The 26,337-nt window shown below is 44.4% G+C and overlaps 1 protein-coding gene across 1 annotated transcript; it reads left to right on the forward strand.

The window, feature by feature from the left end:
- The first annotated feature begins 5,017 nt into the window (after window positions 1-5,017).
- LOC141152747 (uncharacterized) lies at window positions 5,018-8,163 on the forward strand. The gene is made up of 3 exons (XM_073637382.1): window positions 5,018-5,162; window positions 5,705-5,864; window positions 6,469-8,163. Exons 2-3 carry the CDS (start codon window positions 5,727-5,729, stop codon window positions 7,834-7,836), a joined length of 1,506 nt encoding a protein of 501 aa, XP_073493483.1. The 5' UTR covers window positions 5,018-5,162; window positions 5,705-5,726; the 3' UTR covers window positions 7,837-8,163.
- The last annotated feature ends 18,174 nt before the right edge of the window (window positions 8,164-26,337 follow it).

Below are 26,337 nucleotides of genomic sequence, written 5' to 3' on the forward strand. Positions count from 1 at the left end.
GCAGCTGGGCGAGGCTGGACCTCGTCTAGCACAGAGAGAGAGAGTTAACTCCTTCACTGCCGAAAAACACAAAACACCAAAAACTCAGCTGCGAGAAGTCAGGCTGTGTAATCGTGACGATCTTCGTGGCGACACACCCGTGACAGTTTGGTGCTGATGCAGGGCCTGTGTGTGAGGTTGCCAAGTCTCAGAGCCACCACCAGGTTCCAGTTATTGTCACTCATGACCTTGCCTGGTTGTAGCTTCAATGATGACAGCCACAGATCTGCCTGCTCTGTTACAGCTGTCAACAACTCTGCAGCAGTGTGTGGTTTGTCACCTAAGCACAATAGCTTCAGCACAGCCAGTTGCTGCTTGGCTGAGGCAGAGCTGCAGTGCTTCCTGCTTCTGACTTATGTGTTCATTTCGGAGATGGAGTCTGAAGAGGAGGAAGAGGTGCAGGAGCTGTAGAATATGGGGGCAACCCTGATTGACCCAGGGCCCTCAATCCTCGGCGTTGGGAGGACGAGTTCGATCCCAGGGTATGACTGGGTTCCGGCTTCCACTATATTAACCCAGTGTGCCGTCAGTGAGATGTATCATGCCCGACCACAAACACTTGTCCACGTATCCGTGGTTAGGTGAACCTTTCCAGTAACTGTGTTGTTGAGGGCACGGCTAATGTTCTGGGACATGTGCTTGTGTAAGGTGGGGATGGCACACCAGGAGAAATAGTGGCGGCTGGGGACCGAGTACCGAGGGACGGCCGCTGCCATGAGGTTGCAGAAATATTATGTCTCCACGAGCCTAAAAGGCAACATTTTGAGTACAAGCATTTGAGACATGTGGCAGTTTAGCATTGTGGCCTGTGGGACAATAGCTGCGTATTTGCACTTGCGTTCAAAGGACTGGGTTAGGGACAACTGAACACTGCGCTGGGACAAGGACATGGACGTGGTTGCTGATGGTGGTGGTTGCAAGTGTGCAATGACAGGTGCAGGGCAGGAGGCATCTTCACCTGCGCCTTGGACAGGGGATGCGTGCACGCATAAAAGTAGAAGTGGCAGTGGTGTCACCCGCAGACACTTTCTGGACCCTGGCGTTCGGCCCAACTTGTTGGGTGCTTTGCTGTCATGTGTCTGAGCATGCTGGTGGTGGTCAGGCTGCTAGTTTTGCTGTCCCTGCTGATACTGGCACAGCAGATGTTGCAAATGGCCTTTTTGGGGTTAACTTGACAGTCTTTAAAAAGGAGCCAGACTTGGGAAGACCAACAGTTGGACTGGCAACTTCTCTCATGTTGGTGTTCTTGGAAACAGTTGACCGCCTTGTGTCTGTGGCCACCCCACTGCTTCTTCCTGCCTGTTATGGTGCTACACCTGCCACTCCCTCAGTGTTGCTGTCCTCACTATGCATGTCACCTTGCCAGGTTGGGTCAGTGACTTCATTGTCCACCACCTCGTCTTCCATGTAGGCAGCCTGGGTCTCCTCCTCACTTGCTGGCAATTGTGTCTCATCATCATCCACCTCTTGCGACAGTAATTGCACTTTCCCACCATTACCTTCCTGTGACCATGGCTGCTCAAATATTTGGGCATCGCTACTTGTGATCTCCTCTTGCCCTGCTTGAAGCGGGCCGGGCGAGAGGCCCGAATTTATAAATGGAAAAGTGAACAACTCTTCTGAGTGTCCAAGTGTGGGATCACTTGTCTCCAGGCACTCGGCATGCTGGGAGGAAGGAAGATCAGGGTGAGGAATATGTGGTCCAGACTCACGGCTACTGAGACTGGACTGTATGGAAGACAGGGTGGTGGTGGTGGTGGCAAAGTGACTGGAAGCATTATCTGCTATCCAACCAACAACCTTTTCGCACTGCTCTGGCTTAAATAGTGGTGTTCCGTGGTCCGCCACAAAGTGAGACAGGAATGTGGGGCGACATGATGTGGGTGTTTGTTGTGGCACAATTTCAGCTTGCCCACAGCCTCGGCCTCCGCGTGTACCATCACCATCACGTCCACTTCCCCGTCCCTTGCCACGCGCCTTGGCCATTTAAATGAAGTATTATATTTGGTACGCTCCCAAAAATTTCAGTATTATTACCACAGTAATATCTGATCACATCTGATGACCACGGTTTCAGGCAGTGGCCTTATAGTATATTATTGTTCAGCGCCCAAGTGTGAATAGGTTTGAACAACACACAACTGGCAGACTTTAAATGGAGTGTAATATTTGGCACAATCCCAAAAATGTCACGATTATTACCGCAGTAATATCGGATCACGTCTAATGATGGACAAATCTGACAAGCAAATGGAGCTGTAAAATGGTGTATTATATTGCTTTTCAAGCAAATAATCAGGATTAAGAGCAAAAAGAATATTAGCCCTGATATCTAGGCTATGGATATCTGTAACAGCAGCAGCAGCAGACAGAACGTGCAATGGACCCTATTCTGCTCTGTACACTCTTCACAAACTATGGCTGCCTAACTCCTGTTATCACCAAGATTAATATGCATCTGGATTAGTCCTTAGAAGGACTGTTAGTTGAGCTGTATATTGCTCTGGAATATCTGACTAAATCAACCGCCAATGGTCACCATAGATTGAAATAACTAAGGACCCTATTGTCTGAAACGCGTCTGCCCCTGCTCTGGGGTTTTGACATATTGCTGTGAGAACTTTTATCTAATAAATCTTGGATTTTACATACTTCTGAGGACTAGCCCTGGTAGTCTGGAGATATGCTTAACGAAAGTCAGGCCCTTTCATATTCACTATGACATAGCCCGATCATTGAGCATGACCTGACAGCCCAAGGTGGTAGATGTCTAGTATACTGTATTGATTTACTGTGGCCCCTTGTCAAACTGTCCCCGGTACCCAGGGGCGTCTGCATATGGAGTCCAATCTATGTCTCTGCACATGTACATGGATTCAACATGTTCAGTCTTGTGACTCAAACTTAATCCTGTAAAACGATGATTAGATGAGACCTGATGACACGGATGTGCTGACGAGGTGTTCTCCAATTAAGGAGTTATTAAAATTGATCCATCATAAAACATGTCATCCACAGTAATCCCACTTCCTGGCCAGGTCTCTGGAAGATCTGACAAAACTGTTGAAGCGTTAAGTTGGACTCAGTCGATGTTAATGTAAGCCAGGACTTAAGAAATGGAGGTCAATTCAGCACAAGCAGTTGTGCAGCTCCATTGGTTGCTCCAATTTTCCACCTGACACAAATGAGAGAACAAAATAGTGGTCGTGTCCTGTACAGACTTAGCAATGGGGCTCAGGAGCTTCAAGATAGAGTTCCTTGCATCTGTGATATGTCCACCACTTAAGCAGGGATTTTTTCTAAATACTACAAGGGGAGTCTAACATCACTCCGACCAACTAGAAGAAATTGCCACCATCTCATGATTAGAAGGCTTCCTGCTGCAACATGTCTATGGGTAGGGGAACCAACTATATGTGAACCCTCATCAGTCAACCAGGAGACATGGTCATAAATGTAGTGTAAATAGCATCAGTTGTTCCTTTTGTAGAACTAATAGACAGTGGACTTCTTCTTCTTCTCCCATGTGTAGATAGTTCTGTGATATAGTAGCCACCTTTGGTGTTTCCATTACGAAAGCTCAGGTTTGAGTCAAAAAGAGAATGGCGATTGGGTAACATTCCTGGCTAGTAAAACCTGTCAAAAAGACCAAATGTTTGAGAAGACCATTGTTATGATCTGCAACAAGAACTAAGGAAAGATAGGGGAAAGCTGTCCCTACAGTAAGACTAAGCTGAATCCCTACGACGTAGCGGGCTGCCTGTTCCTAGTGAACAGACCCGCCTTAGTCCTCGGCTAGTCTGAACGAAGACCTATAGAATTAAGGGAGGGGTCCCTAAAAGAACTAAGGACTGGGACAAAAATGGGACACCTCCTAAACAGAAATTGTTGTAAACACAAAAGACAAACTGACAAAAATTACTAGAGGTCCAAGAGGACCAAGCGAACTGACAGAGATAGGCACCGAAGCACCAGGCTAGCAAAACAGTCAACAACACTGAAGCCCAGCAAAGCCAGAAGGGCAGAGCTGGAATATAAAGGCAGATGGTCACGTGACCGCAAACCACAAGATGGAAAAAACAAACAGGAGGGTTCTAACAACCATCCTCACATTTTCCCATTCTCATAGGTTGTCCTCTTCTTGAGATGACCAGCAGTAAAGCAATGATCAAGTCGGATATGAAGACAATGGAAATAACATCCAATTAAGGAGTTTTTAAAACTGATCTATCATCCGTAGTAATCCCCCCACCCAGCAGAAGACCATTTTTGACTGCAATATTAAGTGATTTTCTAGAAGAAGCTGGACACAGTCAACGAAAGCTCTGCCAACGTGTAGCCCATTCTGGATTCCATGTACCTCCATTGACAGTTTGTGATCTGTCGAATGGGTGGAAATCTTATGTACAGAGGGTCAGCTTGCCCCTACATTGGCCATAGATAAAACACAACTTGACTATTGTGACCATTCTCTTGTTCCCATGTACGGTGACAAAATATCAGTCAGGTTTGAATGGTGCAAGGTCAGATTGAAACATTGGTGGTTGATAATCCATGAGATCTGCGAAAAGGCTTTCATGAGGCAAATTCATAATGACAGAGGCTAATTATATCTGAGAAATTATAAATATGACAGGAGGTCAGAGGAGCATCATTATGGCCAATTATTCTGAAAACTCGATGAACAGGTTAATTAAAGCAGTGACACGTACCAGGGCTGGGGCTCTCGAGCTTCCCTTCTGATTCATATAGGTGAAATCCAGGGTCATCAACACCAAAGATTTTAATTAAGGGTCATGTGCTCTTGTGATGCAGCCCCCTGGTTGATGGGACATGGAGGATGTCATGGCCCCTTGAACCAGGGGCAGATGGACAATGGCTGAAAACAGAGACCTTCTATCTGACAACATTCCCACTGACAGGGTGTGCGTGCTGCAACAGGTAGGGTGTTCCTAAGTGTCTCATTCTAGGCAGAACCAAAGTAATTGATGGTGCAGGACTGACTGGTTTGGGTTGGGACTGCAACCTCCTTCTTAAAATAACTAGGGCATCGTATTCCTATAAATGATGACCAACACACATCATTCCAGCTCTTCTCTGTGTGCTGACAGTATCTGGTGGAGGTAAGTGTGCCCCTAATATCTACTACATGGGGACATAGAATTACTGACTTGTATATTATAGGGCATTGTGTTACAACAGATTTTCTTTTTACTTGTATTTTTTTTTTTATTTCATTTGATTTTTAGATCTCTTTTATGTACAGTTTGGTAAATTCTTAGAATATAATATATCTTCTTGAGAACTGTTCCCTTGGATGTAGGGTGAGGGTCTATATATGGAGCATTTTACATCAATCTTAACAGTTCTAAGGGGTGTGAAAATTGTAAAATTGCTAAAATTTAAGAACTTTTTAAAATCCCATTTTTTGACAAATGTGGCCCAATTTGCGCTGCTTTCTCCAATTGCCAAAGTGATACATCTTACGGTGCTACTGATAAAGCACTGATGGAAGGAAGGTTTGTTTGCGTATTTGTTTAGGATTTGTGTTGAGGACTCCAAGTGGACAGATCTTCTGTAGCCGAACCAAGTAATGACCTGTATGAATTATTTTAGTCTAATTTTCTTTCTAAAAATTATAACAGGTCTCATTTTCCCCATATAGGACCAATTAACGATTTGTAATCATGTCGAAACTCATCGAAGCGATCCAGAACATCATTGGGATTTTTCAGAATTATTCCCAGAAAGATTGTAGCCACATTAAGCTGAATAAAGATGAACTCAATCTTCTCATTCAGAATGAATTTTCAGACGTCATTAAGGTAGGAAGCACGGGAGTTACTAATCTAAGAGTTGTCACACAAGGGTGGTCCTCAGGGGCATGTCATAAAGAAAACAAAGTCAGGGCTTACAACTTTGAACCTCCTGATTGGCTCTGACTTTGTCTGATAAAATGAAGGGATAATACACATGAGCATGTAATTTTTCTACTAGTCCTTTTACCTCCATTATCTTTTTCTAGTAATATAGCTACTTATAAGAGTATGATATCCTTACATCTCATTGTGCAGGATGGATTTTGACCGACAAAGGTCACTCTCACCAAAAATAGACGTAAAGCTTTTGAGTAAATTATTACAGGAAAAATATAAAAATATATACAAAATGTAAGCAGGAACCTCCTCACATGAGAGGACACATGAAAAGTTATCAATATTCGTGTTGGTAACTATTGGAGGGTGTAGCCTTGCCCCGCCTCCAATCAATCCCACGCGGAGCTGCCCATAGACAAGCAGAGTTTGTGTGACCAATGCCATTTGTGCACCATGAATTTGCCAGGATTGTTTCCAAAAAACAGCTCTGCCAAATTTGGCACAGTTGACATATCTGCATATGACTTATATATTACCTGTGATTCTTTTCCAGAACCCGAAAGATCCAAATACAATCTCTAGCTTGATACAAATTCTTGATGAGGACAATGACGGCGAGGTGGATTTCAATGAGTTCTGTGACCTGTTGTGTAAGGTGTTGAAAGCATACTACAAGGTTGTCTATGAAAAGGAAGACACTTGTCAACAGCAAGACCAACCAAAGAAGAATGGAGAAAAGACCTCTGACACTACACCAAAAGTACCAGATGATCCACCAAAATTCTACCAAAAACCACTGTACCCAAAATCTGAGGAGAAGACCCCATCCATTTACCATGACCAGAAAGGTGTCCGTTGTGAGGATCAGAGCTCCAAAGTTGAAAAAACTCAAATCTCTACACAAACCGACCCCCCAAAAGCCGACATGCTTGAAGCCCATGATTCCTATAAAGAGCCAACAATTAAAATTGAAGAAACATCTCATACATCAACAGGAAACCAATATGGCAAAGACCAAACATCTCAACCAGACACCACAGGATCACAATCCCATGATAACAACCAGAGCAATGACCAAAAGTCTCCTCAAGATACAAGCGTGACACAATCCCAAGGTTATGGTGAAGGCAAAGATACAACTTCTAAACAAGACACGACTGAGACACAGCCTACAAGTTACAGTCAAGGAAAAGAGAAAGCTCAACAAGATACTACTGAAACCCAAAGCTACAATCTGAGCAAAGAACAAACAACTACACAAGATAAAATAGAGCCACAGGAACAAGGTTTTGGTCAATGTCATGATCGAACCAAACAACAAATCCAAACACAGCTTACAGCTCATGGTCAGGAAGAGCAAACAATTGATCCAAACACCACAGTATCGCAACCCCATGGATATGAATCCGGTAAAGACCAAACACAAGGTACCTCCAGCTCACAATCCATAAGTCATGAGAAGGACAAGACCCAACCATGTCACAAAGACACCACAAGCTCAAATACCCAACATCATGATCAATCTCAGCAACAAAACACAAGCAGCTCACAATCCATAAGTTCCGAAGAAGGTAAAGACCAACTAGACACGACTGGATCACAATCCCACCACAACGAGAAGAGTGAAGACACCACCAGTTCACAATCCCACTACCAAGGAAAAAAGCCAGAAACAATGTCCCATACCACAGCAGATCAACCGGGTCAAACTGAAGAACCAAAGAAGTTTTACCAAAAACCTGTGTACCTACCTCCTGCACAAGGCTTTGGTCTAGCCACTTCACAGACACCTCCATCCACTCAAACTCAAGAAGACCCTAATCCTGATGCTCACCAAATCCCTCAGGTGCCCCAGCAACCCCAAAAAAGCATGTTCTATCAATACCAGCAAAACTTCTCCTCACAGAAGAAGAACCCGTGAACAAAAGGGATGCACCATAACCTGATGCATGGAGAAAACTAGGGAACTACTCACATACTCTTCCAAGAATCTGATATTTTTGTGCAGCTGAGCCTCTGGTTTTCCTAAACTTTTTGTGTAGTGACTTATGTTGTTCAAGGCAGGAGATAAAAGAGAGATGGTCTAGGTAGGCTACAAGTTGTGGCCTTCTACTAGAACAGAGTGGAGTGGAAAGTTCTTCAGTCTGTGATGACCCTATAGATATCAGTATTTAATATGTTCATTATATGAAGCTGCTTATTAAATTACTGTCTGATTATATGGCACAGGAATAAAGAAATAATAAAAGGACTCTGTGGGGGTTGTATTTTACTTGTACTATGAGCATACACAGATGACACCATTAATGAGGTGTGGTAGAGTAGTGGCCTGTCCTCCAGTAGAAGAGAAAACAGTTAATTGAAAAAAAGTATAAAGATCATAAAATGGTAAATGTTAAACAGTATTTATAGTAAGTTTCATCCAAGTTGGAGTCACTTAAGGGCATGGCATCCACCTTTATAGCTGGACAGAAATGGCGTACAGCCAGGCTCAGACTGGCCCATCGGAGAACAGGAGAATCCTCTGGTAGGCTCCTGTGGAGGAGTGATAATGAGTAGTGCCATTATGCTTGATTCACAATTTGCAGAAAAAAGTATATTCTAATCATTCATTACACAAGCTAGCCAAATTAATATTACATAGAAGCAAAAGTACATCTGTTTAATAGGGTCAGGTTATTTTTGTATGAAGCTGAACAGTGGGCTCCAAGAATCGATATTACTGGTGGGTCTATGCCAACCCTGTCCGACACTGCCTACAGATTGTCAAGGCCTTGAGCCTCGAAGACACACAAAGCTTCTATGAGGGTCATGAGTAAAACATGTTGAGTGAACATGTTCAGAAAACGCTCGATTTTTTTTCAAATTCGGCAAAAACATTGCACATTCGGATTCGTGATCGGACTCCTGAGCGTTTTTAATGAAAATAAGGCCAATTTGGCAAAAGTGCGGTAAATGAATACGTTTCCACTACTGTATTTTTTAGGACTTTGGCTAGGGTTGTAGGTGTATTGTATGATGAGCGGGGAGGATGGGTGGGATGTGTTTGATGAGGGGAGGGTGGGCGGGATGTGCTTGATGAGGGGAGGGTGGGCGGGATGTGTTTGATGAGGGGAGGGTGGGTGGGATGTGTTTGATGAAGGGAGGATGGGTGGGATGTGTTTGATGAGGGGAGGGTGGGCGGGATGTGTTTGATGAGGGGAGGGTGGGCGGGATGTGTTTGATGAGGGGAGGGTGAGTGGGATGTGTTTGATGAGGGGAGGGTGAGTGGGATGTGTTTGATGAGGGGATGGTGGGCGGGATGTGTTTGATGAGGGGAGGGTGAGTGGGATGTGTTTGATGAGGGGAGGGTGGGTGGGATGTGTTTGATGAGGGGAGGGTGGGCGGGATGTGTTTGATGAGGGCGGGATGTGTTTGATGAGGGGAGGGTGGGCGGGATGTGTTTGATGAGGGGAGGGTGAGTGGGATGTGTTTGATGAGGGGAGGATGGGTGGGATGTGTTTGATGAGGGGATGGTGGGCGGGATGTGTTTGATGAGGGGAGGGTGGGCGGGATGTGTTTGATGAGGGGAGGGTGAGTGGGATGTGTTTGATGAGGGGAGGGTGGGCGGGATGTGTTTGATGAGGGGAGGGTGAGTGGGATGTGATGGATGAGGGGAGGGTGGGCGGGATGTGTTTGATGAGGGGAGGGTGAGTGGGATGTGTTTGATGAGGGGAGGGTGGGCGGGATGTGTTTGATGAGGGGAGGGTGGGTGGGATGTGTATGATGAGCGGGGGGTGGGTGGGATGTGTTTGATGAGGGGAGGGTGGGCGGGATGTGTTTGATGATGGGAGGGTGGGCGGGATGTGTTTGATGAGGGGAGGGTGGGCGGGATGTGTTTGATGAGGGGAGGGTGAGTGGGATGTGTTTGATGAGGGGAGGGTGAGTGGGATGTGTTTGATGAGGGGAGGGTGGGCGGGATGTGTTTGATGAGGGGAGGGTGGGTGGGATGTGTATGATGAGCGGGGGGTGGGTGGGATGTGTTTGATGAGGGGAGGGGTTGGGGAGAGATCAGAGTTAATCTTATTTTTTTTGTTTTCTTAACTTAATGTGTGCAGATTCCGGCAAACCAATCAGCGCGCAGGAACCATCCATAACGTCCAGACACAAAGGCTTCTGTCATTGGCTGCTGAAGTCACATGTCCCTCTCTATGTAAAGAGCGGACATGTTATTTTAGAGCCATTCTGTGGGTGTAACAGCGCAGAGACGCTGCTCCTGATGCTGCGCCTGGATCCTGAGAAATTTCAGATAATTAGCTAGGCTGTTTCTTCTAAGTCAGATAGTTTTGATAGATAGGGTCCTGTGTGGCTGGGAAATTGACCTTCCAGCAGTCAATCATTTTTGCTATTAGTGTTGTCCAGACAGAGACAGCAGGACACATCTCAGCTTGTAATTTTTTGGCACATTTATTCTTCTGTATTCACAGTAGTGATGAGCGAGCACTAAAATGCTCCGGTGCTCGATGGTCAGGTCAAGCAAATTGTAATGCCCAAACAAATGCTCGTCTCGATTAACGAGCCCATTTAAGTCTATGGGAAACTCGAGCATTTTTCCGGCGGCTCCCCCCGGCGGTCTGCAGAGAGCCTAAAAATCTATAGAAAAAGTGGATGCTGCTAAAAGGGAAAAAAAATAAAAACTCTTTAAATCTTCTTCCTTAGCTGAGTGTGAACGAGCTGAGTGTGACTGGAGTGTAAGTGCGAACGGAAGTAAGTGTGTGACTTGTGATTCAGTGACTTTGGATTCAGGGAGTTTGGAACGGAGGAATTTGGACTGAATTGCTGACTGTATTTTATTAATTCTTTATATTTCTTTTTACTTAACATTTCTGTCTAGTGCATGGAGAGCCACGACTGGGCAGTTAGTTTACAGGGCTATAGTCTGTTCAGAAATGACCCTATAAACAAGCGAGGGGGTGTGTGTGTTTATATGTAAAATCATCCTTAAATCCCATCTTGCGGGAGAATATATGTGAATCTAATGGAAATGTAGAGTCCCTGTGGGTGGAGATAAGGGGAGGGGGAAAAAATAATAAATTACTGATAGGGGTTTGTTATAAGTCTCCAAAAATAATGGAAGTAGTGGAGAATATCCTCGTAAAGCAAATAGATGAAGCAGCGACTCAAGGGGAAGTCATTATTATGGGAGACTTCAACTACCCTGAAATACATTGGGGGACAGAAACATGTAGTTCCAGCAAAGGAAATAGGTTACTGACAACTATGAGAGACAATTACCTTTCACAACTGGTTCAGGACCCAACAAGAAGGGGGGCACTGCTAGACCTAATATTAACCAACAGGCCAGACCCCATATCAAATATACGAGTTGGGGGTCACTTGGGTAATAGTGATCACAAAATAATACGTTTTCATGTAACCTTTAATAAGATGTGTAGTAGAGGGGTTACAAGGACACTAAACTTCAGGAAGGCAAATTTCCAACGGTTGAGAGATGATCTTACTGCAATAAACTGGGACGATATCCTGAGTAGTGTTCAGCATTCCGATACTGAAATATCGGGTATCGGAGTTCCGATACTGAGTTCCGATACTTTTAGAATATCGAATACCGGAATCGGAAGTTCCCATAATGCCTGCACTCTGCAGTGTCTCTGAAGGATGACAAGCTGGATGGCAGCGCTCAGCTTACTGTACTTGTCATTTAGTGTTAAAGGATTTATTAAAAAAAATATTAGTGTTTTCATGCACCGTCTCTTTAAAAAAGCCGGCCGGCAATTCAGCATCGGTACCCGACAATTTATAACAGACAGAATAGAGCTTCACACATAGATTAGATAGATAGAAACATGTCAGTCACATATATATGAAGTACAGTGATAGTGTTGATTACTGTACTTGTCATTTAGTGTTAAAATAAAGGATTTATTAAAAAAAAATTGGCGTGGGGTTCCCCGTAATTTTAGTCTCTAGCGGAGGTTAAGCAGATGGCTGGGGCAGATGTTTGAAGCCTGGGAAGGGGGTAATACCCACGGAGCTCCCCAGGCTACTAATATCAGCCCCCAGCTGAATACCTAGCCTTTACTAGCTATTAAAATGGGGGACCCGCCAAAAAAATGATGTGGGGTCCCCCCTATTTTAATAGCTAGCAAAGGCTAGGCAGACAGCTGGGGCAGATGTTTGAAGCCTGGGAAGGGGGTAATAGCCACGGAGCTTCCCAGGCTACTAATATCAGCCCCCAGCTGAATACCTAGCCTTTACTAGCTATTAAAATGGGGGACCCCCAAAAAAATGACGTGGGGTCCCCCCTATTTTAATAGCTAGCAAAGGCTAGGCAGACAGCTGGGGGCTGATATTTATAGCCCAGGAAGGGTGCCATGAATATTGGCCCCCTCCCAGGCTAGAAACACCAGCCGTCAGCCGCCCCAGAAATGGCGCATCCATAGGATGCACCAATTCTGGCACTTAGCCTCGCTCTTCCCACTGCGCTGTAGCGGTGGCAGTGGGGTAATAGGGTTGGGGTTGATGTCAGCTTATAATGCCAGCTGACATCAAGCCCAGGTTAGTAATGGAGAGGCGTCTATAAGACGCCCCCATTACTAACCCCATAGTCAAAGTTAAGAAAAAAACACAAACACCCAGAATAAAGTCCTTTAATTGAAATAAAGACACAATTCTTTATTGTTCTAAATTAAACCATACTTACCATCACGCCCATTCCAGCTGAAGCCAACGATCTCCTGCAATAAAAGTAAAATAATAAAGCAACATCATCCTTACCTTTCCATGGTTCCCACGACGGCTCCAGCTCTACTACATTCACATGACAGGCTGGACCGCAGCAGAACGCTGCCATCCAGCTTGCCATGCCGCAGACACTGAGAAGCGCAGGCATGCTTGCACTCTGCAGTGTCTCTGAAGGATGACAAGCTGGATGGCAGAGCTCAGCTGCGATCCAGCCTGTCATCTCAATGCCATCCCAGCGAGGGAGAATTCTCCTGCTCAAGCGCTGAGCGCAGGAGAATTCTCCCACGCTGTCAATGACGTGCAGGAGGTGAGTTGAGTTCATTGGACATGACCTCGGCTCATCTGGATGCCGTCACAGCCAGACACTGAGGAGTGCAAGCATGAACGGTGTTCTCTGGATTGCTTTTTAAGCAAATAATGAGGATTGAGATCCAAAGAAAATTATTCCTGGCCCCTGAGACTTGGGCCTTTGTATAGAAATATCTAACAGCAGCAGAAGGCAGAAATGGAATGGAGCCTCTTGTGCTGTATGCACTGCAGTCTGCTCTATACACTGCCTGCCTGATATCTCTGCAGATGGATTAGTCCTCAGAAGGACTGTTTGTTAAGATGGATTTGTGTAATGTACGTTTTTTCTCCCTACACTACCTAATACACAAGCAAATCTTACCCTGACGCAGCAGCAGCTCTCCCTACACTGTCTGATCTGGAGTGACTGTGACGAGCATGGCGGCGCCAGGTCTGATATAGACCTGATGACGCTGTGCGGCCAGCCAATCACTGTAATGCCCACAACCAACATGGCTACGGCATTATAGTGCATGGCAGGCAATCCCTGCATGTTCATTGGCTTTCTCAAGAGCGCCAAACATGCAGGGAGGGGACCCGAGTTCCCGCCCGAGCAACCCGGAAATACTCGCCGAGCGCCGAGCTTGTCGAGCACCATGATGCACGGGCAAGTACCAAGTAGTGGCGAGCATGTTCGCTCATCACTAGATGAGATGAGGCTAGGTTGTGTCAAATCACCCTTTATGGTTCCTTGCTCCATCTCATCGTGCTCAGCCTGCAATGCCTCCTCTTTAATTGTGAGAAGTAGTGATGAGCGAGTATGTTTTGTTAACCCTTTCGCGGAGTATGCTCGAGCAAGCACCGAGTAGTTACAGCTGCTCGGTGTTATGTTTGAATCACTGCCGTGCGCATGACTTGCGACTGTTGACATTCCTCACATGTAATAAAGCTGTCAATTTCTTACACATTCCTCACATGTATTAAAGCTGTCAATCAGTTGCAAATCATGCAGTGATTCAAACATAGCACCGAAAAGCTGTAAAAACTCAGTGCTCGCCCGAGCATACTCGGCGAAAGGGTTAACAAAACATACTCACTCATCACTAGTGAGCAGCGATCATTTCAAAAGACAGAGAAGCGAGATGGTGATACGAATTATGGCACCATCGCTGCTCACCATGTTTGTGGAGTCCTCAAAGTCCTCACAGATGTCTGACATCCATGCCCACTACTGAGCTCTTATGTGCAGAGGCTGATCTAAATACCGACGGACGTTTTGAAACTGGTACTCAACAACTGCCCTGTGCTCCTCACAAATCCTTCCCAACATATGCAAGGTTGAGTTCCAATGCATGGGGACATCACAGGTTTTGAGTAACCACTGAACCACTAGGTTGAGAACATGGGCCAGGCATGGTACATGTGTGAGCTCGCCTCTTTTCCACCATGTTCCGGCCATTGTCACACATGACCATGCCTGGCTGTAGGTTCAGCCGTGACAGCTACAGATCTGCCTGCTCTTTTAGAGCTGTCAACAACTCTTCAGCGATGTGCGGTTTGTCACCTAAGCATATTATCTTCAGCACAGCCTGTTGCCGCTTGGCCGAGGAAGTGCTGCAGTGCTTCCAACTTCCGACTGATGTGGTCATTTTGGAGATGGAGGCTTAAGAGGAAAAGGAGGTTCAGGAGCTTTAGAATGTGAGAGCAACCCTGATTGACCCAGGGCTCGCAATCCTCGGTGTCGGGAGGACCTTCCCAGTAACTGTGTTGTTGAGGGCACGACTAATGTTCTGGGACAAATGCTTGTGTAATGTGGGGATGGCACACCGGGAGAAATAGTGGCTGCTGGGGACTGAGTAACGAGGGACGGCTGTCGCCATCAGGTCGCAGAAAGCTTCTGTCTCCACGTGCCTAAACAGCAACATTTCGAGCTCAAGCATTTGCGAAATGTGTTTGCTTTGTAGTATGGCCTGTGGGGCGTTAGCTGCGTATTTGCACTTGCATTCCAAGGACTGGGGTAGGGACAACTGAATGCTGTGCTGGGACAAGGACGTGGACGTAGTTGCTGATGGTGGTAGTTGCGAGTGTGCAGTGACTGGTGCAGGACGGAAGGCATCTTCGCATGTCCCATGGACAGGGAATTGGCGTGCATGAACAACAGCGGAACAAGCAGTGGTGTCACCAGCAGACACTATTTCTGGACCCGGGCGTTCAGCCCACCTAATCAGGTGCTTTGCTGTCATGCCTGAGCATACTGGTTGTGGTAAGGCTGCTAGTTTTGCTACCCATGCTGATGCTGGCCTGGCAGAGGTTACAAGTGGCCTTTTTGGGGTTATGTGCAGAGTCTTTAAAAAAAAACAGACTCGAGAAGACCTAACAGTTGTACTGGCATTGTCCGTTATGTTGGTGTTCTGGGGAGCGATTGCTGCCTTGAGTCTGTGGCCACCACACTGCTTGTTCTTGCCTGTTGTGGTGCTACACCTCCCTCCCCCTGTGTGCTGCTGTCCTCGCTCTGCCTGTCACCTTGCCAGGTTGGGTCAATGACTTCATCGTCCACCACCTCGTCTTCCACTTCCGTATCCTGGTCTTCCTCCTGACTTTCTGGCAATTGTGTTTCATCATCATCCACCTCTTGTGACAGTAATTGCACTTTACCTTCGTCGCCTTAATGTGACCGTGGCTGCTCAAATATTTGGGCATCGCTACATGCGACCTCCTCTTGCCCCTCTTGAAGCTGGCCGGGTGAGAAGCCAGAATATATAAATGGAAAAGTGAACAACTCTTCAGAGTGTCCAAGTGTGGGATCAGTTGTCTCCGGGCACTCGGCATGGTGGAAGTAAGGAGGATCAGGGTGCGGAATATGAGGTCCAGACTCACGATTACCGAGATTTGACCGTGTGGAAGACAGGGTGGTGGTGGTGGCAAAGTGACTGAAAGCATTATCTGCTATCCAACCAACAACCTTTTGACACTTCTCTGGGTTCAATAGTGGTGTGCTGCTGTCCCCTAATAATTGGGACAGGAAGGTCAGGCAAGACGATGTGGGTGTTTGTTGTGGCACAATTTCAGCTTGCCCACGGCCTTAGTCTCTGAATGCATCATCACCATCACATCCACTTCCCCATCCCTTGCCACGCACCTTGTCCATTTTAAATGGAGGATAATATTTTGCACGTTCACTACAAATGGCTGGATTTGTACTGCAGTTATATGGGATACGTCTGATGGATGCCCACGGTTTTAAATACCGGCCTTGTAGTTTCTTATTATTGGCAGCGACCACGTGTCAATAGCTTCACTGACACACTTCTGCCTAACTGTAAAAGGAGGATAATATTTTGCACGGTCCCTACAAATTGCTCGATTTGTACAGCAGTTATGTGGGATACGTCTGACGGATGCCCACGGTTTTAAATACCGGCCTTGTAGTTTCATATTATTGGCAGCGACCACGTGTCAATAGCTTCACCGACACACTCCTGCCTAACGGTAAAAGGAGGATAATATTTTACATGGTCCCTACAAATTGCTGGATTTGTACCACAGTAATATACGATCACGTCTGATGATGGAAAAGATCTGGCTGCATTCTGCAGTGCTAACAAGCAAATGGAGCAGTAAAATGTTGGACTCTATTACTTTTAAAGAAAATAATCAGGATTAAGAGCAAAAAAAAAAAGCTCTGATATCTAGTCCAATGACTATCTCTAACAGGCACCAGCAGCAGACAGAACGTGCAATGGACACTATTGTGCTGTATAGTGTTCACAAGTTTCTCTGCCTGCCAAACCCCTGCTATCACCACTAAATATATGTAGCTGGATTAGTCCTCAAAACTCAGAAGGACTGTTAGTTCAGATAGTTGGATATGTATCCTGGTGTGGAATGCCTATACCTATTACACCGCCAATTCTGTCCCTCAAACAGCAGCACCTCTCCCTACTCTGCCTGTCTGAAGGTTAGACTGTGACGATCATAGCGTCACCAGGTCTTATATAGACCCAATGGTGCTATGCGGCCAGCCAGTCCCTGTAATGTCACAACCAAGATGGCTATGGCATTACAGTGAGTGGCAGGCAATCCCTGCATGTTCATTGGCTTTCTAAAGAGCACCATACATGCAGGGCAGGGACCCAAGCTCCCACCTGAGCATCCTGGAAATACTCGCTGAGCATCTTGAGCAGTGAGATGCTTGGGCGAGTACCGAGCAGTGACGAGAACTCTCGCTCATCACCAATCCTAACGAATCAAGGGACCCCATTTATGTCAAAAGTGATGAGGGAGTTGTGCAAAACCCTACAAATCACACAACTATGGACCTCAGTCTACCATCCATAGACAAACGGCTTGGTGGAAAGGTTCAACAAAACCTTGAAGGCCATGTTAAAGAAGGTCGTAGAGAAGGTCGGCTGAGACTGGGACTGCCTACTACCGTACCTTCTTTTCTCCATCAGAGAAGTACCACAGTCCTCTACTGGATTCTCTCCTTTTTACCTGTTGTGTGGTCGACACCCCCGTGAACTCCTGGATGTAGAGAAGGAGACCTGGGAGTCGGAGTCTACATCTTACAGTAGTGTAATCGAACACGTTCCCCAGATGCAAGAGAGAATTGCCAAGGTGATGCCCATCGTGAAAGAATACATCCTCAAAGCACAAGAGGCACAATGTAGGGTGTACAATAGGTCGGCGAGAGTGAGACACTACAACCCTGGGGATTGGGTACTGGTGCTGGTACCTATAATGGAGAGCAAATTCCTGGCCAAGTGGCAGGGTCCCTATGAAATAGTTGAAAAGATTGGCAATGTCAACTATAAAGTCCACCAGCCAGGAAGAAGTAAGCCCAACCAGAAGCTTCGTGTTTGATGGTCGAGTCTGAAGCCAACATGAAAGAGGTCAAGGTTGTAGAGTCGCTGTCACGTGCCCAAAAGCAACAGTGCAGGGAGTTGCTACATCAGAACAGAGACCTATTCTCAGAACTACCCAGTTGTGCTCAGATCATAGAGCATGAGGGTCTTACGGAGTCTCATGTCCAGGTAAACTTGAAGTTGTATCAGATTCCCAAAGCCCGCCGAGAGGTGATCTCGAAAGAGGTGAAGCGGATGCTTAGCCTGGGAGTCATTGAAGAGTCCAAGAGTGGCTGGTCCAGTCCCATAGTGTTAGTGCCAAAATCAGATGGAGAATGGCGGTTTTGCAATGACTATAGCAAGCGGAATGAGGTCTCGAAGTTCGGCACCTCCCAATGCCTCACAAAAGGATACTGACAAATTCCCCTGTCTAAATAGGCCAAGGAGAAGACAGCCTTCTCGACGCCAGACGGATGTTATCAGTATGTCAGGATGCCGTTTGGGTTGCAGGGAGCTTCGGCCACTTTCCAGAAAGCCATGGACCGGATCTTAGAACCTCATAAAAATTATAAAGCGGCCTACCTAGATGACATTGTCATATTTAGCCAGGACTGGGGAAGTCATCTTGATAAAATGCAAGCCATACTTGACGCGCTAAGGAAGGCGGGTTTTACCATCAACCCAAAGAAATATGCTATGGAGATGGAGGAAGCCAAGTATCCAGGCTACATGGTTGGTAGATGTGAAAAAAAACACCAATAAATAAGGTGGAAGCGATCCAGACCAGGCCACAGCCCCCTCTTGAAGAAGTAGGTCAGGGCATTTTTAGGCATCATGGGCTACTACTGAAGATTTGTCCCTACCTTTGCCCTAATAGTAGCTCCACTGACGGATCTTCTGAAAGGGACTAAGTCGGCTATGGCTAAGTGGTCCCCGAAGCTGAAGTGGCTTTCCAGGAACTAAAACTGGCCCTCTGTAAACAGCCAGTCTTGGTGGCACCCAACTTCTCCAAAGAGTTCTCAGACGGATGCATCGAATGTTGGGCTGGGAGCAGTCTTGTCCCAGGAGATTAATGGAGAGGAACACCCTATAATGTACCTCAGTTGGAAGCTGTCCACGTGTGAGAAGAACTACTCCATAGTGGAAAAAGAATGTTTGGCCATCAAGTGGGCATTGGACACTCTGAAGTATTAGGTAGTAGCTTCAGGTTAGTGTCGGACCATGCCCCACTGGATGCGAGAGAAGAAGGGGAACAATGTCCGAGTAACTAGATGGCTCCTAGCGCTACAGGGTTTTAGTTTTCAGGTGGAGCATAGGCCTGGGAAACAACATGGAAATGCAGATGCCCTATCAAGGGTCTATTGTATGTTGGCAGAAGGTGCCAAGCCCCCCCGGCTTTGGGCAGGGAGGGGGGGAGGTATGTAAGGTTGCAGCTGGACAGGTCATGGATGGGAGGTATGTGTCCCCGAGGTGCCAAGCCTCGGTGATGTAGGACCCGGAAAGAAGGCTCCAACACGCATAGTGCTGAGAGGTATTTAATGGGCCCGGATTATGGGGCCGGGTTTTATGAGCAGCTGGTAAGGACTTGTTATTTTGAGTTTTATTCTGTTATACCTTTTTTGAACCTGAAAGAGGCTGTGATATTTTGTTTTCCTGACTGGTTTATGGAAAGTTAATAAACCACCAGTTTGTTTGAACCTGCAAACTGCATCCCTGTGTGAACCTGCATCTATCACAGGGTTGAAGCCTCGCAGGATATAGAGATGTGGTTGTCTAACTCTGTACACTTTGTAATTCTGGCTGCAGTTGGACCTGACAACAGCTGATCAGTGGCGCTGTTGGGTGCCAGACCCTCACCAATCTAATGTTTGTGACCTTTTCTATGCGTATAATAGTTCTGGACAACCCCTTTAACAAGATAATTGAAGGAGAGGAACATTTCAAAGTGCTTATATTTGGAATGAGGTTGATCAAATTTCCCAAATTTAAATTTGGGCAGACTCACATTATTGAAGGAAGTAAACTTGGTGAAAATCAAAGTGCCATAAAGGAATTAACCCCTCTCTTATACTCAGCTCCCTTTGAACCTTCCTGTGATGCTGAATCACTACTCATGGACAAGCTGTAAGACAGGGAAGTCAGAAGCTCTGAGGTCAGATACTAGGAGGGCTCGTAGTACAGAGGGGAAAGACAAATGATTAGTCAAGTAGCAGTCTGGGGTCAAATGTCAGGAGAGTACGTCAAGACCAGGGAGTACAAAAAACGGACAGTCAGAGACCAAGTTTGGGGTCAGATACCCGAAATCAAACACAGAGTGTCAAAAGCAGAAGGGATAATCCACACGAATAATCAGAACAAATCCGAGGTCAGCAACAAGATCAAAAAGTCAGACAAACAGCAAGAACACACTTTAAAAAAAGCAAAGCTACAACTGACACTGGACTACAGACATCAACCCAGCTAAATAGCTTGCAAATAATTAAAGACGGGAGTCACCTGGGGAAATGGCCACAGGATAGACCATATTGAGCAAAAAGTCTGTCAATCAAAATGTTGACAGCCCAGGACGCCCCAGGATCAGATTGGATAACTGAACCATCACTCACAAAACCGACCGTCCAGCACACTTCAGATCCCATAGGGTGGCTGAGTTGTCACTGAAGGCGTCTCTAGGCCACAGTCAGATATGAAACCATGACACTCACTATACCTGGACCGATGCCACACGAACCTTCTATTGGCTCCTCTTCGCCCTTCTTCTTCTTCTGACCACCTCTGGGCCTTTTGTCTTCTTATGCTGATGTTGACTAGGCCCCATGTGGGGGATAGACTCACACATCACTAAAGAAACCACATAGAGCCTATTCCACAGCAGTGCGAAAAAGAGAGACAACCCAGAGGAGAAGGCTGAAGATTGGAGGACTGCGTGGGGGAGGGTTTTATACTTGGAAGGTCATGTTAGATGGAGAACACTTCAGGTGAGATGTGGGAGGTTAAGCCTACCCTTATTGGATGAAATCTGGGTGTTGTAGAGCAGGGTTCCCCAACTCCAGTCCTCAAGGCCCACCAACAGGTCATGTTTTCAGGATTTCCTTAGTATTACACAGGTGATAATTCCATCACCTGCACAGGCAATAATTCCATCACCTGTGCAATACTAAGGAAATCCTGAAAACATGACCTGTTGGTGGGCCTTGAGGACTGGAGTTGGGGAACCCTGTTGTAGAGTATAATTGTTTGCATCTTTGTAGAGGTACCATTTGTATATTCTGTTTGTATTTTGCCTTGTGGGTATCTTTTTAGATGTTTTAGTTTTTTTTATGTTTTATTCATTTTGTCTTTTTTTCATTTATACAAACTATAATATTTAATTTTGCCACTAGGTGGGCACCTGTCTAAAAATCAGGCATGGACATCACCCAAGTATTCTTATGGATCTACACTGTGTTCCAAATTATTATGCAAATAATATTTTCTCAGATTTTCCCAAATTACCTATATGAATTGCAGTCATTGTAATTTTCCAGTCAATTAACTATTAGAGACAATTGAAAGGTTTTTGTACAAACTACCTATGATAACAGTATATTTTTTAAAAAAATAAAACACTCAAACTGCACTCAAAATGCATGTTCCAAATTATTATGCACAGCAGAGTTTTCAACCTTTTCATTTTAATAAAGAACAAAAAAATGGTCATTTTTGAAATTCTAAGCATTAGCAGGTTATTACACACTGAAATCAAACAGTTTTCACCTCAAAACTTTATTCTAGGTGATGTTACATTTGCACATAGGACCCCTTGTTGGAAAGGAGCTTCTGAACTCTCTCGTCTATTGAATTTGTCAGGTTTTGGATGGTTTCTGCTTCAATTGTTTTGCATGAGGACAGAATACCCTCCCAGAGTGACCTGCCTCCCGCCATCATGGACACTCCTTTTGATGATGCTATGGGGTTGAGGTCAGGGGAGCATGGGGGTCACACCATAAGTTTGTCCCCTTTTATGCCCATAGCAGCCAGAGATGCAGATGTGTTATGTGCAGCATGAGATGGTGCATTATCATGCATGAAATGATCTTGCTGTGAAATACACGGTTCTTCTTCTTGAACCATGGCAGGAAGTGCTGTTTGAGAAACTCAACATACATTATGGAGTTCATCTTTACCCCTTCAGGGATCCTAAAAGGGCCGACAATCTCTCTCCCCATGATTCCAGCCCAAAACATTACTCCACCTCCTCCTTGTTAGCGCCGTAGCCGTGTTTGCATGGGGTGTCCATCAACCAGCCATCCTCTACTCCATCCATCTGGACCATCGAGATCATTTCATGCATGATAATGCCCCGTCTCATGCTGCACATAACACATCTGCATCTCTGGCTGCTATGGGCATAAAAGGGGACAAACTTATGGTGTGGCCCCCATGCTCCCCTGACCTCTACCCCATTGAGAACCTCTGGAGCATCATCAAAAGGAGTGTCTATGATGGCGGGAGGCAGTTCACATCTAAGCAACAGCTCTGGGAGGGTATTCTGTCCTCATGCAAAACAATTGAAGCAGAAACCATCCAAAACCTGACAAATTCAATGGACGAGAGAGTTCAGAAGCTCCTTTCCAACAAGGGGTCCTATGTGAAAATGTAACATCACCTAGAATAAAGTTTTGAGGTGAAAACTGTTTGATTTCAGTTTGTAATAACCTGCTAATGCTTAGAATTTCACAAATGACCATTTTTTTGTTCTTTATTAAAATGAAAAGGTTGAAAACTCTGCTGTGCAGAATAATTGGGAACATGCATTTTGAGGGCAGTTTGAGTTTTTTATTTTTTTAATAAATATCCTGTTATCATCGGCAGTTTATACAAAAACCTTTCAATTGTCTCTAATAGTTATTTGACTGGAAAATTACAATGACTGCAATTCATAGAGGTAATTTGGGAAAATCTGAGAACATATTATTTGCATAATAATTTGGAGCACAGTGTAAAATGCCGAGGTTTCGTATTCCATGATCTCTTCTTTGAAGGCCTCATTCCCATTCTCTTCCTGTTAGTTTGGCCCATTTTCCATTTTGATCAATAGATTTCGGTCACTTTCTATCAGTGACTCCGGGTTCTGATCATTTGTGGGGATGTGATCTTGTCTGCCAGCTGTGGTACATAGATGTATTGTAGGTTGTGTCATCTCTTATATTACCACTAGATGGTGATAAAGACCTGAGTGCAGACTCCATAGCTACTCTGGGCGATCAGTTGATTCATACATAGTAAAATGACACTGATACTAGGGGAATACGATAATGACTCTAAGGATACAGTATAATGATACTGACACTCCGGCTATAGTAAAATGACACTGATACTAGGGGTACAGGATAATGACTCTAAGGGTACAGTATAATGATACTGACACTCCGGCTATAGTAAAATGACACTGATACTAGGGGAATACGATAATGACTCTAAGGATACAGTATAATGATACTGACACTCCGGCTATAGTAAAATGACACTGATACTAGGGGTACAGGATAATGACTCTAAGGGTACAGTATAATGATACTGACACTCCGGCTATAGTAAAATGACACTGATACTAGGGGTACAGGATAATGACTCTAAGGGTACAGTATAATGATACTGACACTCCGGCTATAGTAAAATGACACTGATACTAGGGGTACAGGATAATGACTCTAAGGGTACAATATAATGATACTGACACTCCGGCTATAGTAAAATGACACTGATACTAGGGGAACAAGATAATGACTCTAAGGGTACAGTATAATGATACTGACACTCCGGCTATAGTAAAATGACACTGATACTAGGGGAATACGATAATGACTCTAAGGGTACAGTATAATGATACGGACACTCCGGCTATAGTAAAATGACACTGATACTAGGGGTACAGGATAATGACTCTAAGGGTACAGTATAATGATACTGACACTCCGGCTATAGTAAAATGACACTGATACTAGGGGAACACGATAATGACTCTAAGGGTACAGTATAATGATACTGACACTCCGGCTATAGTAAAATGACACTGATACTAGGGGTACAGGATAATGACTCTAAGGGTACAGTATAATGATACGGACACTCCGGCTATAGTAAAATGACACTGATACTAGGGGTACAGGATAATGACTCTAAGGGTACAGTATAATGATACTGACACTCCGGCTATAGTAAAATGACACTGATACTAGGGGAACATGATAATGACTCTAAGGGTACAGTATAATGATACTGACACTCCGGCTATAGTAAAATGACACTGATACTAGGGGTACAGGATAATTATACTGACACTTGGGGTAATGATAATGGCACTCGGGGAACAGAATAATGATACTGACACTTGGGGTAATGATAATGATACTAGGGGTACAGAATAATGACACTGACACTAGGGATACAAGATAATGAAGTGCAGTTGTCGGGGCGCAGTACTTTGACTATTATTTGTGACTCTTCCTCGGTCACATGACTCCTCTATAATTTCCGGAGTATGGACGCTGTAGTCAGAGGGTGGGGGTCCGGCCATTCATCACATCTTATAAACTAGACCAGGACATGTAATCCTGGGGATAAGTATAGCTTTCCTGGTAATGTTTGGGTTGGATGATACTGCGCTAAGTGGCTGTTGTGACGGACGCCGCTGCTCTCTCCCCATTTACCGTCTTTATATGGAAGATTTGTGAAACCAGTACAATAACGAACAGCTGTAAAGAGAGGAGCTGCGGAGCGGAGGGGTGAGCACCCAGGAAACCCTTCCCCGAAAAGAGTACTCATAAATACATGGCAAATATGCGGCACTTTCCAGCCCTCATAGAGTATGGTGAGATCCTGGGCTAAACCGCCATACAGTGTAAGGCTACGTTCACATGCAGCATTTTTTCTTTTTATGCAAATTAGAAAGTGTGTCTTACAGTACCAACAAAAGCTTTGAGATCTCAGAAATCTCCTGAACACGCAACTTTTGTTATTCCCTGATTTAACTTCAGAACTAAACCTGCATCATGTCACCAGAAAGTAAAAAAAATGCTACTAAAAAAACTCAAACTAACAATTTTGCAGCGTTTTTGGTGAATAAAACATGTACTGCAGACAAAGTACACACGTAATCAGCACACAAAAATCACTAAAAAGGGGGAGAAAGTGCACACAAAAGGGGGGTTTAGAACAGAGATAAAATGTAGCAAAAATAATAAAAGGACCATACAGAGTATAAATAACAGAACCATACAGAGTATAAATAACAGGATCATACAGAGTATAAATAACAGGACCATACAGAGTATAAATAACAGGATCATACAGAGTATAAATAACAGGATCATACAGAGTATAAATAACAGGATCATACAGAGTATAAATAACAAGACCATACAGAGTATAAATAACAGGACCATACAGAGTATAAATAACAGGATCATACAGAGTATAAATAACAGAACCATACAGAGTATAAATAACAGGATCATACAGAGTATAAATAACAGGATCATACAGAGTATAAATAACAGGACCATACAGAGTATAAATAACAGGACCATACAGAGTATAAATAACAGAACCATACAGAGTATAAATAACAGGATCATACAGAGTATAAATAACAGGATCATACAGAGTATAAATAACAAGACCATACAGAGTATAAATAACAGGATCATACAGAGTATAAATAACAGAACCATACAGAGTATAAATAACAGGATCATACAGAGTATAAATAACAGGACCATACAGAGTATAAATAACAGGATCATACAGAGTATAAATAACAGGACCATACAGAGTATAAATAACAGGACCATACAGAGTATAAATAACAGAACCATACAGAGTATAAATAACAGGATCATACAGAGTATAAATAACAGGATCATACAGAGTATAAATAACAGAACCATACAGAGTATAAATAACAGGATCATACAGAGTATAAATAACAGGATCATACAGAGTATAAATAACAGGATCATACAGAGTATAAATAACAGAACCATACAGAGTATAAATAACAGAACCATACAGAGTATAAATAACAGAACCATACAGAGTATAAATAACAGGACCATACAGAGTATAAATAACAGGACCATACAGAGTATAAATAACAGGACCATACAGAGTATAAATAACAGGACCATACAGAGTATAAATAACAGGATCATACAGAGTATAAATAACAGGATCATACAGAGTATAAATAACAGGACCATACAGAGTATAAATAACAGGACCATACAGAGTATAAATAACAGGACCATACAGAGTATAAATAACAGGACCATACAGAGTATAAATAACAGAACCATACAGAGTATAAATAACAGGATCATACAGAGTATAAATAACAGGATCATACAGAGTATAAATAACAGAACCATACAGAGTATAAATAACAGGATCATACAGAGTATAAATAACAGGATCATACAGAGTATAAATAACAGAACCATACAGAGTATAAATAACAGGATCATACAGAGTATAAATAACAGGATCATACAGAGTATAAATAA

The sequence above is a fragment of the Phyllobates terribilis genome, unplaced genomic scaffold, assembly GCF_046119375.1.
Source record: "Phyllobates terribilis strain yellow unplaced genomic scaffold, ASM4611937v1 Scaffold_6__1_contigs__length_29720123, whole genome shotgun sequence".
Lineage (NCBI taxonomy): Eukaryota > Metazoa > Chordata > Amphibia > Anura > Dendrobatidae > Phyllobates > Phyllobates terribilis.

What these genes read in the sequence shown, in the direction of transcription:
- LOC141152747 (XM_073637382.1), top strand. Translation starts at nt 5,727, where the DNA reads ATGTCGAAACTCATCGAAGCGATCCAGAACATCATTGGGATTTTTCAG. An exon ending in AATTTTCAGACGTCATTAAG is followed by an intron (nt 5,865 to 6,468) that starts GTAGGAAGCACG and finishes ATTCTTTTCCAG; the next exon opens with AACCCGAAAGATCCAAATAC.